This window comes from Micromys minutus (genome assembly GCF_963924665.1).
Source record: "Micromys minutus genome assembly, chromosome: 2".
Taxonomy (NCBI): domain Eukaryota; kingdom Metazoa; phylum Chordata; class Mammalia; order Rodentia; family Muridae; genus Micromys; species Micromys minutus.
The window spans coordinates 81,794,796-81,809,307 of NC_137971.1; the positions used below are offsets into that span (position 1 = coordinate 81,794,796).

At 44.7% G+C, this 14,512-nt stretch overlaps 1 protein-coding gene across 2 annotated transcripts in view; it reads right to left on the reverse strand.

The window, feature by feature from the left end:
• Positions 1–14,512, reverse strand: part of INSC (INSC spindle orientation adaptor protein) — a gene marked incomplete at its 5' end in the record, with an annotated part of 108,716 nt that overhangs the window by 71,971 nt on the left and 22,233 nt on the right. Inside the window, one exon of one of the 2 annotated variants that reach the window (XM_080911384.1) lies at positions 10,998–11,098. In XM_080911384.1, coding sequence (XP_080767510.1) covers positions 10,998–11,098 — 101 coding nt within the window. Of the gene's footprint in view, positions 1–10,997; positions 11,099–14,512 lie in introns of those variants that run through there. The other variant, XM_080911385.1, reaches the window with a different exon arrangement.

Here is a 14,512-nt window from a genome sequence, read left to right on the forward strand (position 1 = left end):
TAACAACTTTATTTTACAAAACAAAGATAAATATACAGATTTTAAGCATTTTTTTGCATAAGATTATAGAATACATTTTTGTCAGTACTTTTTTTTCAGATTTTAAAATAATTTTTACATAAAGCTGTATGAATATATTTTTTAGTCAGTGCTTGATTTTTTTTTTAAAGGTTTGATAGTATGCATTGAAAACTTAATAGTTACAATGAGCATAAAGTACATGTAAAACAAATAGAGCCCTGTTCTTAAATCTACATTAAAGGACCTGTGAATGGCTGTTCCCTGTGCAGAGCAGGGCAGAGTCCTGGAGTAAAAACTACAAATGCATCTACACACACAGGAGCTCAGGTTCAGCTTCATGACAGCTCCATGGAGCTCCACATGAACATTAAACAGAAATAAACTACCCTTCCCCACTCTGTTGCTCTGTTCTGTTCCCTGCCTCAAAGAAGTTTTGGGGTTTTGTTTTTGTTTTTGTTTGTTTGTTTGTTTGTTTGTTTTTACTGATATGCTCCACACCACAATCCTTACAGATCAAGTGTGCCAGTAACCATCCTAAAACCACTATGTCATTCTGTGAAAGCCAAGAAAGAAAGTAGGTGCCATCTCTAGAGGCACCAGCCACCTTTACCGCCTGCCAGGTTTCTGATGCTCCCGTCCCCTCCCCTCAAAAAATGGGCAAACCTCAGGCTCTAGCACAAGTCCCCTGCCCCTAGTCATGGGAAGACTTGGAGAGCAGAAAACCTTGCTTTGAGTCGCACAGTTGGCTCTGTGCTCCAACAGGTCCCCCTATGAGAAGTCGTCCATCCTACCAAATGCCCTAGCCAGGACATGACAGGCCTGAGCTACAATCAGATGTTATCTATAGACTGCCCTATACCAGCAGAGGCCCTAACAAAGCTCATTAACACCGTAAGGTGAGGCGACACCAGCAATCGAATTTGAAAATGGTTCTGTAAGGGTAGCCAATGTGTTAAGATCCAGCGAGAAGCCAACGGGGACTCCAAGCCCCTGTGTACACTGTCTCCTTTCATCCAGTCCACAGCAGTATGTAAGAAGGACTATTACTTCTTCCAGATGAGGGGAAAACACATGGTAAGTCCACAGCAGAGCTGTCACTCAAACCCAGGCCTCCAGGGCCCAAAGTCTTAGCTACACTAAACACCAGGCTGTTTGCCATCAAGAAGCTGTGAAACAGTAGCCCATGATCATGGAGGGTGGAGCATGACCTCGCCTGGGAATATTTACACAAAGGAAATAGCATCTACCCTGTTCTTAGAGGAGAGGAGCTGGCCAAAAAGACAAGAGAGTTTCTATGCAGAGGGGGACATAATGCTCAAAGGCAGAGAGGACCAAATTAATACCACAGCAGGAGCTGCACTGACAGAAGCTCCTGGCAAGGAAGGGGTCTGACTGGTGCCGATCAAAGACCTTGAAGGCAGTAAGTTTAGGAATTCAATTTATCCCTGGGCAGATTTGGAACCACTGATGGTGTTTTCAGGCAGAGGAATGACATGTGGTGAAATGAGTCAGGAGGAGAAGGAGGAACTCGGGGTTAAATACCAGTCAGGAGGCTGCCTGAGAGATGGTGTTGATGGAAGAGAGAAAACAGAGCCTGAACAACAGTGCCTGGGGAGAGAAAAAAAACAGGGCTGACCTAGGAGGGAAGTGGGGAACATGAGGAAGCGAGAAAAGATCAAAATTGATCCCTGGATGTTGGGTCCCAGTGGCTGAAGCTCCCTTGCTTGGGACAGAAAACACAGCCAAGCAAGAGCTGGTTTGCATTTTGTTTGGTGGCAGTGTGAGGACGCACCATAATATGTAGAGGTCCTAGGTCACTGTAGGGCAGAAGGAACTAAGCCCTGCAGAGATGTACATCTGAGAGTCCTCAGAGTCTTCCAGGGATGAAACCAGGCAAGAAAACACATCCCCTTCCCCAAATGCAGCCCAGCACCCACTCATCCATTCCCAGCCTTGGTCACTGGGCCACCACAGAATGCACTGTTCTCCTCAATTTCAGAGTCTGAGGACTGTGGCTCATTAAGGTTTGGACTATGTAAGCACTAACATCCCATAATTGCATAGCTTGCCTGATGCTCTGTCATTAGCTCTCTGGCTCTATGAGCCCCACCTCTCTATTGGATTTACTGACTGACCCCAACATGTCTAGGTAACCAGAGAAGCTCTGGCTCTGTGGTGGGGGCTCCTGCTGTCCTTGCCCACCCTAACTGCTTGAGGTTCAACCATCCTCAGTCATGAACTTTAAGCTGCCATCTCACTGTGCATGAAATCTGTCCTTTGCAAGTACAGACAACTGATTAGATTGCTCACACAGAGGAGAATTGAAAATTGAGGCCAAGGCAGAGGGCCTGGCAGTGAGTCACTTTCCCTTCATGGTGGAAAATCACCAGTCTGGAGCCTGTAGGGGTCTCTGCTTGAAGAGCCAGAGGAGCCGCGCTGGGACTGGGGCTCAGTTTTTGCCATATCCGTGATGAATAGGGACCTAGGCCTGATGCTACTAAGGTTGTTCCTGTGACTGAGAGCAGGTGAGGGGTCCTCCCAGGGTTGGGGTTCCTAGGGGTCCTGCCATGTCCCTAAAGATATCCTGTTCCTTACGTTATTCCTCTATGCCTCAGACAGAGGCTTTCCTAGACATCTATAATGAGGTGACTAAGGCCCCAAATCTGGATTTTTCTGGAGTCTTGCAGACTGCAAACACAACTCCAGATGCAACCGCACACACCAGACGCCTGGCCAGATGATGCTGTTTAGACTGGAATTATGCAGGGTAGGGTTAGAGGAAGTTATAGGGCTCATCTTAAGGAACTCCAGAACCCAGCAATTCACTCCTAACACATTTCTCCAGAACTTCTCTAGGCCAGCGGGAATAGACCACCCACCCAACCAGTGAAGGATTGACAATTGCAGAGCACCTTTTATGATATCACCTTTCAAGGTAGTTTGGTGATCAGAACTGGCCCATCAACCTTACAGATGTAGAAACAGGGATTTAAGGGCACTGTGTAATTTGCCTAAGACCACACCCCGTGCCCCTGACAACTGTTTTAATAAACATCCTGGTCACTGTACTAAGTGCTTAACCCAATCTTATTTGCTCACTGTAAGGCTCAGGACTGGCTTGGTCCCGTTATAATATATCTCTGATTCTGTATTCTGTAGCAGAGCAGGGAATCTGGGGCTACATCAACAGTGGTACTGAGATGAATCCATCAGAATTCTCAGAGCCTTGGTTGGGGTCTCCCCAGCCCTTCACTGTCCTCAACCCCATCTTAGATTTCTCCCTTCAATCTTTGAAGTCCAGCACTGGGGGAAAGACTCTAGGGCTTATCCTTTTCATACCAAAGGGACTACTAGTCCCATCTTGGCAGACCTGTCTCTGGCCTCCAGCTCCTGACACCAGTTCTTCATCCCTAGCTTATCCTACTGGTCCTGTATATAGTGTATAGTGGTCCTGTGTAGGATGCACAGCTTATCCTACTGGTCCTGTGTATAGTGTATAGTGGTCTGGTGTATAGTGTTCTCCAAACTCCTGGAGCCGATAGTTAGTGGGGATGCTTACACCTGTTCTCTGCTTGGCTCGTTTTAATGTCTTCATATTTGAAGTAGAATTTTCAATTCAAAGCCTTCCAAATCTGGAATTTGGTTTGCCCCCTCTCTCTTTCCTACTCGCTGTGCAAAGTGAGTTCTATGTAAAGAAATGCTGGTTGGTTTTTTTTAACAGAAAAAGCACTAAGAAACAGTGTTTGAAATTTACCATGCATGCTGAGCTAGGTGCTCTAGGATTCTGCAGAGGAGATGCCCGTGATGGTTTAAATGAAAATCCACCTCTTATAGGCTCAGGTGTTTGAATATTATCTCAAGTTGGTGGCTATTTATAGAGACTTAAAATGTATAGCCTTGTTGGAGAAGGTATTTCACTGGAGACAGAATTTAAAGTTTTAAAGATCTAAGCAATTCCCAGTTTACTCTCTTTACCTACTACGTGAGGTTCAAGATGTGTGAGTGGTCAGCTCTCAACTTCCAGCCCCAGCCACCATGATTGTTACATACTGCCACGCCGTCTCTGGCATGGTGGGCCCAATCCCTCTGATGGAATCGTAAGTCCAAAATAAGCCCTTCCTTTTATAAGCTGCCTTGGCTACAGAGTTTTATTACAGCAACAGAAAACTAGCTAAGACAATACCAGAGTATGAGCTATTTGAAGGCAGACCCTTTAATTATGCAGACATGTTTCTTCCTCCCCGAGCATGTGCTACACATGTCATATGGGGTTCAGCAGAGAGTCATGGGAGAATAGAAAAGAGGTACTTGACAGAGCTATGGGGGTCCCTATGAGTTTCCTGTCCTTATAGCACGCTCTCAAGTCAGTGGGATTTAAAAGATAGCTCCAGACAGGAGTATCATGTGCCAAGAAGGAAAGACATGGGATCATGCACCGCAGAGGTGGTAATTTGCCAAGTGTAGCCAGAGGGTAGAGGTGAGTTTGAAAATGACTAAGTAGGATGCAGAAGCCTGCTGGAATGCTTTTGCCTGTGGGTTTATCGGCGTCATACTCCAACAAATCATGGCAAAACATTTTTCCTTAGCATGCATCCAGTCAGACCAAGGTGTTCCATAGATGCTAAACAGAGCCCACCCCCAGAGGCTGAAAAAACAACCAACCTAGTATACTCTACAGTTCCACCCTACAACTGAGCAGGCCTCCTGCTAGTCAATGAACTGCATCCCCAGTTTGTGGCACGAAAGATAATTGTGCTAAAAAAGGGACCAAACCAAGCAAACCTCAGCACCATACTCTCAGAACTTTAAATCTAAGAAAGCCATGGGGGAATTTGCTCCCGCTTCCATTCCTTGGATGAAAAAATTAAACCTTGGAGGAGAAGGTTTGCCCAAGGATACACAGCAAGTTGGTCATAGGTTTGCCCCTGGTTCCCAATCATGTGCCCTGATGCACCGAGCTCTCCCAAAGGAGATTTGATGAGCAAATTATAGACTTTCTCATTTCCAGTGAACTTAAAAGTAAAGGCTAAAACTATTTCTGAATCATTCTTCATTAGATGAAAAAACGGGTCTCTATCAACTCTCACTCTTTCAACCAATTAAACCTCTGGCTCCAACTCCAAGGGCTCAAGGTAAATAGCTCCTCTTTTCCCTCCAAATAGCATTTTTCTTTGAAAGAAGAAAAGAAAGAAGGGAGGAAGAACTGGAAAGAGGGAAGAATATTGGGAAGGAGGGAGAAAAGGAGAGAAGGAAGGAAGGAAAGAGGATGGGAGGGAGGGAAGAAGAAAGATTAGCATGCCAAAGACCAAAGAAAAGTCCAAGAAAGAATCAAGTCCCATTTCTGAGCTATGCATGTTTAATTTCTCTTACATGAAGCTCCCTAGAGAAGGGCTTGTTCGTTCATTAAACATCTGTGGGGATTTGGGATGAAGGACATACACACAAGAGCCTGGTTGTGTGTGCCCACCAATGTGAGTGCAGATGCTGACCAAGAACCAGTAACATTCTTCATCATTCTTCACCTTGTTGCCTTGAGACCAGAGAATGACCTGAACTAGAAGGTTGCTGTTTGAATAAGCTAGACAACCCAGGGGTGCCTGTCTACCCCCCACATCCCAATGCTGGGGTTACAGGCACTATGTGGCCATACCTGGAATTTTATATGTGTGATGAGAGTTCTGCCTAAGGTCCACATGCTTGCAGAGCATGCCCTCATGCCCACTTAGCCATCTCCTCAGGCCACTGAGCATTTGATAAACACTTATTCATCCAACAACCACTTAGTGAGCTCCTATAGTATACATTGTAATCGTAGGCAAGGTAACCCATATAAATGAGATACCCAGTTGGTCCTGGGTACTGAAGACACTCACAATTGGATGTCCTTGATCAAGAAAACTCTTAATATCACTTGAGTAAAGGAAGAAAAAGAATGAAATTGTTTCTTTATAACAAATCCCTGCCATAGACAATTACTGGAGGCAGGGTGGGGAAATGAGGTTATGAAATATAAGCCAGGGAGGAATTGATTCCCCAAAAGTAGGGAAGGCACCTGAAGATGAACCAGCTCCTAGCCTCAGTTTCCCAGGCTTGCATTGGAAGGATGAGCTCAGAGGGAACTCGAAGCAACAACATTCAATGCCTCTGTTGCCCCAGTTCTCAGAAGCGTACAGGAATTTATATTCAACCTAATCTTAAAAATAACTACTGAATCACTCCTGTCTGCCTTTTCAAGGTCACACACCATGTTGTTGTGGATTTCTCGTGGGAAACGGGAGAAGGGAGGGAACTTAATACTAGCTTTGATTGGTCGGCTTTTTGGCTTAAACAACAGAAAAACATCCAATTTTCCCATTGACAATTACAGTCTTCACTCTTCACCACAGTCACAGAAAATGACCCTCAGCAGCAGAACAGCAGCCACAGAGCAGAGCGCACACATGTAAGCCATTACTGACTCAGAGCCAGGCTGACCTGCAGTGGCCCTCACTGGGTCTTCATAGTAAGCTGGACAACCAGGGGACCACTCATCACTAGCTACAGAGGACCCCAGCCTCGGTCATCGCAGACTTCTGGTTCAGCAGAATTCTCAAGACAGAATCATGCTCAGTGAAAGGTCCCAAGAGTTGCAGATCAAACTCAATCAGACCTAGGGGAAGTCACTTGATAGAGTGTGAGTTTCTTGCTGACGGGGAGCATAGCCAATGAAGTTATTACTAGTTCTCAGCTACACTGTATCGTAGAAGGTCTGTGGTCCACACTCAATAAATATGTGTACAATAGGTTCACAGGAGGCTAATAAACACAGGACTGCTTGCATAGTTGAGTATGTGATGTATTGCCCCAAGAAAACTGTAAAAACAGACTGGCCTGAGTCTGACCAGCACCAGGAACATCCTGGTGCTGCTACTCAGCAGGTCTGGCACCCTCTCAAGCCTCAGTTTCCCCATGAGATGCAGAACCTTATAAATGTTTCCAGCTTTCTTCTTTACAGAAAGATTTGTTAGTCGGCTGTTTGAAGCATCACAGTTGTAAAACCATCTGTGCATGCCCTCAGAGCCCCTCCCACAACTGCCCTTTATTCAGAGAGAAACTGTGGACAAAATATATTTTAGAGAACGGGAAGGTTACTACTGCTTGTCTTGGCCTAGAGCAGTGGTTCTCAACCTTCCTCATTCTTCAATGTTCAGTTCCTCGTGTTGTGGTGACCACCAGCAGCTGCATTATTTTATTCCTACTTTATAACTGTAATCTTGTTGCTGTTATGAATCTGATATACAGGGTATCTGATATGCAACCCCCAAATGGGTTGCAACCCACAGGTTGAGAACCACTGATCTGGAGGGTCCTGGGAGACCAACCTCTGCCCTTGGCTATGGGCAAATATCTAGATGGGATCAATTAGTCTAGGAAGGTGCACCAAAAAAATATAAGCAGCAACATCCTGTGGGTTTGAAAGCAAGCTGAATGCCAGCATTTATCTCCCTTGTTCTCAACCTGTGGGTCACGGCCCTTCGGGGGCAAGACTACCTTTCCATGGGGTTAAAGACCACTGAAAACAACAATTTATATTATGATTGATAGCAGTAGCAAAATTACAGTTATGAAGAAGCAGTGAGAATAACATTATGGTGGGGGAGGGTCACCACAACATGAGGGACTGTATTAAAGACTCTAGGAATTAGGAAGGTTGGAGACTACTACTCTAGTCCTATCTGCTTCCTGAATATGAACACAAATGTGATCAGCTACTTCATCCTCCTGTTACCCTGTCTTCCCTTCCGTAGTCAGTCAGCACCCTCAAACTGTAAGCCAAAATAAACCCTTTCTTCTTTAAGCTGGTTGACTGGTTGTCGTTGTTCATTTGTTTTGTCCACAGTAATGAGGAAGTAACTGATGCATAGAGTTTGTTTGAGCAAAGCGTGGCTCTCTCCCCAGGCAGCGCTCTGAAGCAGACCAGATCACAGGACTGTATGGAGGTGGCATGGGCGGTGAGCTCATACATGCTGCACACACACGGGAGACAGAACATCCCCCTGACTGTCACAATGGAAGGACTCCAGTCAAAGAGTGGCTGGTGGCTTCTGACCCACGACATCCTGAGTTTCATTTTCCTCTTTCCCCTGAACTTCACTTTGCCTGCTGTGCAGCAGAAGAGGTGTCCCAGCCCACTGGCTTCTGTTTTACTCTCCAGTGACAAAGCAAGGTGGAGCCTCAAGTCCTAGTCACTTGGACCTACGAACCACTCTGATCCCAAAGCTCCCTCTGAGGTCAGGTGAGCCACCGTCACGATCCAGTTTAAGCACTCTCCCTTACACAAATACTGACCTCCACGGGCCTCCTAGCATCTACCCTGGACTTTGAACACTGCCTCAAAGGCCGATTCATAAAGATAACAGTGATTGTATAGGCCACGGTGAAAGCGCCATGAGCAGCAACATGTCATAGAAAGTGCTGTGTATGTGAGCCAATGAGGTGATGGGTTGGGTTAAGGCCAGCCCTTTATCTAGCTGTGAGGACCATAGCGCAGTTCAGTGCTAGAGAGGCCTCTGCAGTAACAGTAGTCGGCTACTGTCTGCCAACAATATAGTATTCAACTGAACAAGCTAAGCAAACTAATATCCTGTAAGCATGGACTAGCTTTCTCTGTGAGCAAAGCCCACAACACACACGATGGGTCTCCAGACCCAGTATTTTGTTTTGCTCTGTTTTGTTTTGATCTCCCAGTATTCTCTTTCCTTTCCTTTTTCAGTTTTTTGTGCTTTTATTTCCAAAACAGAGTTTCTCTGCGTAATCCTGGCTGCCCTGGAACTCACTCTGTAGACCAGGCTGGCCTCAAACCCAAAGATCCACCTGCCTCTGCCTCCCAAGTACTGGGATTAAAAGCATGTGCCACCATGCCCAGTTATCACTCAGTATGTTCAATTAGCTTTGCAATGCTAGGTTAGGAATATGCAAAAGGAAACATGCCTCCCAGTCTCTTGAACTGACCTACTGCCCCCATCAGGAATACAACACTGCAACCCCTTGCACAGGTCACAGCTCTTACACCCAGTCCGAATACCTGGAGTTCCCAGGGTGCCTACTGCATAAGGCAAGACAGATTCCTATATCATGTTCATAAATCTAACTTCTGCTTCCCCTTAAAACTTCAGAGGGTATATTGGAAGTTGGGAAGAGGAAAAGGAAGGTCAATATGGAACCAAAGAGACATAAAGACTACCAAGATACAACTGTATCCTTTGGGGGGGGTACTATTCCTTATCTGAAGAATCTAATGGTTGAGGAGTTCCTATGCTCCAGCAGGCTTTACCTTGCACCCTATTTGTGTGTGAGAGAGACATGCAGACAGAGATACAGAGACACACAGAGAGAATATATAGTCTCATTTAAAAAAACTACTGATATAAGTATAAATTATTCATAGTTCACAGACAAAAAACTGAAGTTCAGTGATGTCAGGCCAGAGTCAAGCTGGGGCAGTCTGGCCTCTCCACTGTTCCAATCACTTCCCCAGACCTAGGACAGGCTCAGGACCCTTGCCAGAAATGTTGGTGTTTCATAGTCCAATTTAATGTCACACAGAGCAGGGGTGGGCAGCTCAGCAGTAAATAGTAGTCTCTTACATAGCTCTGATATTTTGCATATATTAATTGGATTCGCCCTACATCACCCCTGCATGGGATGCACTGCCATTATGCTTCAAACACGAAGGGACTGGAGGACAGATGAGGCTCCAGAATTTTCGCCAGTCACATGATGACTAAGAAGTAAAACCTAGTCGTAAATCCAGGTAGCCACATACCATGGATGACCACACTTGATCATCTCAGGAACGCTCTACCACCACTATCCCAAGCTGAAGCTGCCCCATCTCTCAGGCATCCTGACAGCAATGTTTTACCATGGTCTGAGTTTCACCATACAGACTACAAAGATATGACCTCTTATTATCTGCTTCTGGCTGTACAGAAAACCTTAAATTACACTTCTAATGGTCTTCTGTGTCCTAGGGAATGTGCAAGAACTGAGTATCAAATTCCTATGCCTCTTCTAACAATGGCTTTAAGAGAACTGACCATACCTTCAGAAAGAGAGAGAGAGAGAGAGAGAGAGATTGACTCTAGGGAGTTTTAACAAACAATTCATTCCTTTTTTTCTTTTTTTGAGACAGGGTTCCCCTGTGTAGCCTTTGCTGTCCTAGAACTCACTCTAAAGACCAGGCTGGCCTTGAACTCAGAGATCTGCCTGCATCTTCATCCCAAGGGATCAAAAGTGTATGCCACTACCATCTGGCCCATTCTTTTTATTGTAAAAGCCAAATTATCTTCTGTGTACCCACCTATCATTCATCATTTATCTATTAATATATCTATCTATACAACACACACACACACACATTCAAAAGTCAGATGAGCAGCACAAAAACAAAAGTGAAGCAACTTAATATTTCTAAAAAATCTGGTGAAAAGTTGCAGCTATGGGAAAAAAGAGATATAAGTAAAACAAAACATAACAGAATAGAACACAAAAGGACTCAGGGGGATTATATTTTCTTTAAACAGTCTATCAAAAGATCTCAACAAATCAGAAAAGAAACAGTATTTTAATTATTGCTGTCTGGTGGGGCTGAAGACAAAGCTCCTATGATGATGGAGGGTATCTGGGATCCAAAGCTAGCCCAGCTGTCGAAAGTCTAAAACACCAGGCTGCAAGGCTCCTCTAGAGGCCAAGTGTATGTACACCGGAGTCACCAACTATCCCAGTGCCTGAGCCTAAAGACTGTCTAGACACACAGGGTCTTCATGTCAACTGGGGCAGCCACAGAAAGCTCATCAGGCTTAGATCTGAGATCCTGAACTTCCACCATGGCCTCTGCCAAGTCAAACATGCACTGGCAGCTCTGTGTGGACTTTCTAGCGGGTGCAGGCACACTTAACAGTTCTCTTCTGGGTAGGCTAAGCTGTGTGACTTACCTCTGCTCTTGCAGAGGAATGGAATCCAGGTGCTGGCCTCCAGGTAGTGCCATCATGTTAATCCCAATCTGCAGCAATGCCTGTCCACAACGGTCTGGACCCTGAAAAGACAAGCCAGGATGGGTCTGTTAAGAGAAGAGGTAGAGTCTCTTTACTTCTCAAATCTGGGTTATAAGAAGCCAAAGTAGGTGAGAGAGAAGCTCCTCTTCTGAGCTGATTCACAATCTGATGTCCTCACACAAGTAAGGCAGGACTCAGATGTGACCTTATTTCTAAATCCCTAGCTTACTTACCCCCTGTGATCTTTCCCTTTGTCCGACTGTCAAATATTTACCCTTTTGGTGTGTGACTAACATTGGGATACACAAGTCAGCCAATATTGTACAGGACATACGCATACTTAAAAAGCAGCCAATGCACTTCACTTTAAATGACATCATTTCACTTGAACAGCAAGTACAGAGCTCAGGATGTGACCTAAAGCTCAGTTCAGGCCACTGAGTCATGACAGAGTAGATCTTAGGAAAAGTTTTTTTTTTTTATTCTAAGCAGCACCACCAGTTGAGAGAGACAGTGTCCAATTAGTCCCAGAAGATAACTCACTTCTACTTCAATAAGAGCATTACATAGTCATGAGAGAAGCTAACTGCAGAACAGAGCTGATGTGCAGAGAAAAATTATCTGGGTCCCAGATCATGAACTCTCTGTAGTCTGGCCTGCCTCTACACTTCCTACATCTAAGATCATATCAATTCTTGTCGGTTAAGTCAGTGGACATAAAGGTCTCTGTTCTGTTCAGCCAATAGCATACCAATGGAAAGAAGCGAATGGTTTCGAAACTTCCCATTCTGGACCTGAGAGTGCACTTGGCCTTCTTGAACCTCAAGGCAACATGTTACAGGGTTGGTCATCCTCCCTCATAAAACTAACCGCCCAGCTGTTGATCTGCTCTGACATCTTCCCTATAGTGATTCAGAAGGAATTTTCTCCATATTCCCTTTTCCTTTTCTTCCTGTAGAGTGGTCCTCTAATCCAAGCAGAGTGTGGATAACTACTGTTTTAATAGCAATACTGTTACCCTGGTAGATATATCTTTCCAGGCAAGTCCTCATTGTAGCCCACAGACGCACAATTGTGTAGGAACATTGATGATTCTTTTCCTCCTCTAGCAGCTTAAATAGCACCTTCCAATGCCACAAAAATGAACCAGCAGGAAGAAAATTCCAGCTCAGCTCTAACTTGATTTCTCAATGTCTTATAACCCAAATGGATGGTATCTTCAGCTATATGGCTTTACCATGTCATTCTGGTGGGCAACCAAGAGCATTGGCAATTGTCTGCAATGTTCTGGATCAAGAAGGTCCTAGAACACAGAGACTATAAAGAAAAGCCCCAGTTTCCCAGGGTAAAATCTAATTGTGATGAGATGACAACATGAGACCATTCTATCTTATTTCTATCTTTTTCATGAAGAAAAAGAGGCAAAAACAAACAAACAAACAAAACATATTGAAGAGGGAATTGTGAGGCAGTGGATTGTGCTACCAGACAGAAGAAAAGCTAAGTCATTAGCAAAGTTCAGAACCCTGATAAAACTCATAACTGAGAACAGCAGGTATTCAAACTATCTCCTGATTAGATACCTGTCTCGGAACATGTGACCATTGACATCCTACTAAGAAGACCATGATATAGCATAGAACTAAACCAGAGCCCTGGCTCGTCACAGACCCTCAGGCCCCCATTCCCAAATCCTCAAGGTCCCCAGCAGTGCTTGGGTGCACAAGAGGATGGAAATCCCCTTTCTCAAGTCCTCATGGTTCCCAGTAGCATCTGTGTGCCCAAGACTTTGAGAACCACAGCCTCAGTCCTGCACCTACCATTTCTCACCTAGAGGAACACTGGCTGGGACCCCATCTTAGACTGTGTTTAGCCTCCTCTGAGCAGCATGTTATTGTCCTATGAGCCTGATAACCCAGAGGCAAGGCAAACCTACAAGGGATTAAAGTCTAGGGTAGGTTAGAAGACTGGCAGTAAGATGGTTGACAACATCAAGGTCCTTTATGGTATAAACTGAAGGATTCTGCAAGCCAAGGAAAAGGAAGCCATAAAACACTAGAGGAAGCCCTGGATCTGAGTTCATTGAATCTGAGGGACCCCAAGGAAGGACAGTAGTTATGAGCCAAAACCTAGATGCAGATAAATGTTAGAGTTTCTCTGACAAGATTTCAGAAATATTGTTAGAAGACCACAACATTATGGCAGCCATTTCTAATCCATTACGTGTGTGTCTTCAGACAGGAGTAGTGGGTGTTTCATTCACAGCTACCCAGAAGTGATGCAGGTGGGGCCCACAGACCAACAACCCTTCATTAGGTATTCTCTTACATCCTGACTTTCCACAGGCTAGGATGTCCCTTGGAGACATTTGAGTTCTTATGTATTACTAACCTAGTCAAAGGCTCAATGTTAAGATTTTTCATTTTCAGGGTGGGACTAGGCTCAGGACCCTACACAATGACCACCACAGAGCCAGGGGTCTCTGTAGTACTGTAGCATTCACTCATGAGGATGGCAAATAGATGAGAGAAACTATCTGGAAGACCGGATGGTAAATACCAGACAATCAACCTAGGTGATATTTATGAAGATTTCATAACAATTTTAATAGCTAATATTCATGGAGCATGAACTGTGTTCCAGGTGATCTTTAAAGTGCTTCATATATGATTAACACATCGTATTTTACTGCCGTCTTATAGAGAAGTGTGTACTGAAGAGACACACTAAAGTTCCCATCTGAGACTGGAAGACAGATGCTGAGAACATGAAGATGATAAGCGTGACTCCCTTCCCCAGAGGTTATGCCCATCTCCAGAGGCCTTCACTAAAAGCCCCAGTTAAAGCATCAAGTATGGCTGCTACCCTTACCTTTAGTAGTAAGAACTGCTCAGAATGCAGCTCTCACAGAATCCCCCCACCCATTTCTCCACTTCCTGTTGATGTCTACTTATTTCCAGCATCCCAAAGCCCTGAGTCCCACCTATCCTCTGAGCAAAGGTTCACAAAATTAAGAGCAATCCAAAGCCACATTGTCTATCAGAAAACCAAGAACAGATTCAAAGGGATACCCTGCTTCTTACTAATTATGGAAGAGAGTTTAAAACAAAGAGGATGATAAATTCAAACCTGGAGTCTACTTAATTATCACATGACTTTGGAAAATCAACATCCGTCTGTGACAGTGGTTCCCTCAACTATTCCTACTCCGGAAGCTCTTTGAGGATTAAGTACAGGCAAAGGGCTCTGATACTGTACTTGGGTAGGTGAACAGAGGGAATGCCTTTTTTCTTAGGAAGTGGAGTCAGGAAATTTAAATGAGGTGGAAAGGACACATGGAGATGTAAACAGGAAAGAAGAATCCTCTGCCCTCCACTACATCACTGCATGGATTCTGTCTTAAACTTTCAGTCACTGTTTCCCTGGATGCTGTGTCTCCCACACCGTGAGTGTCT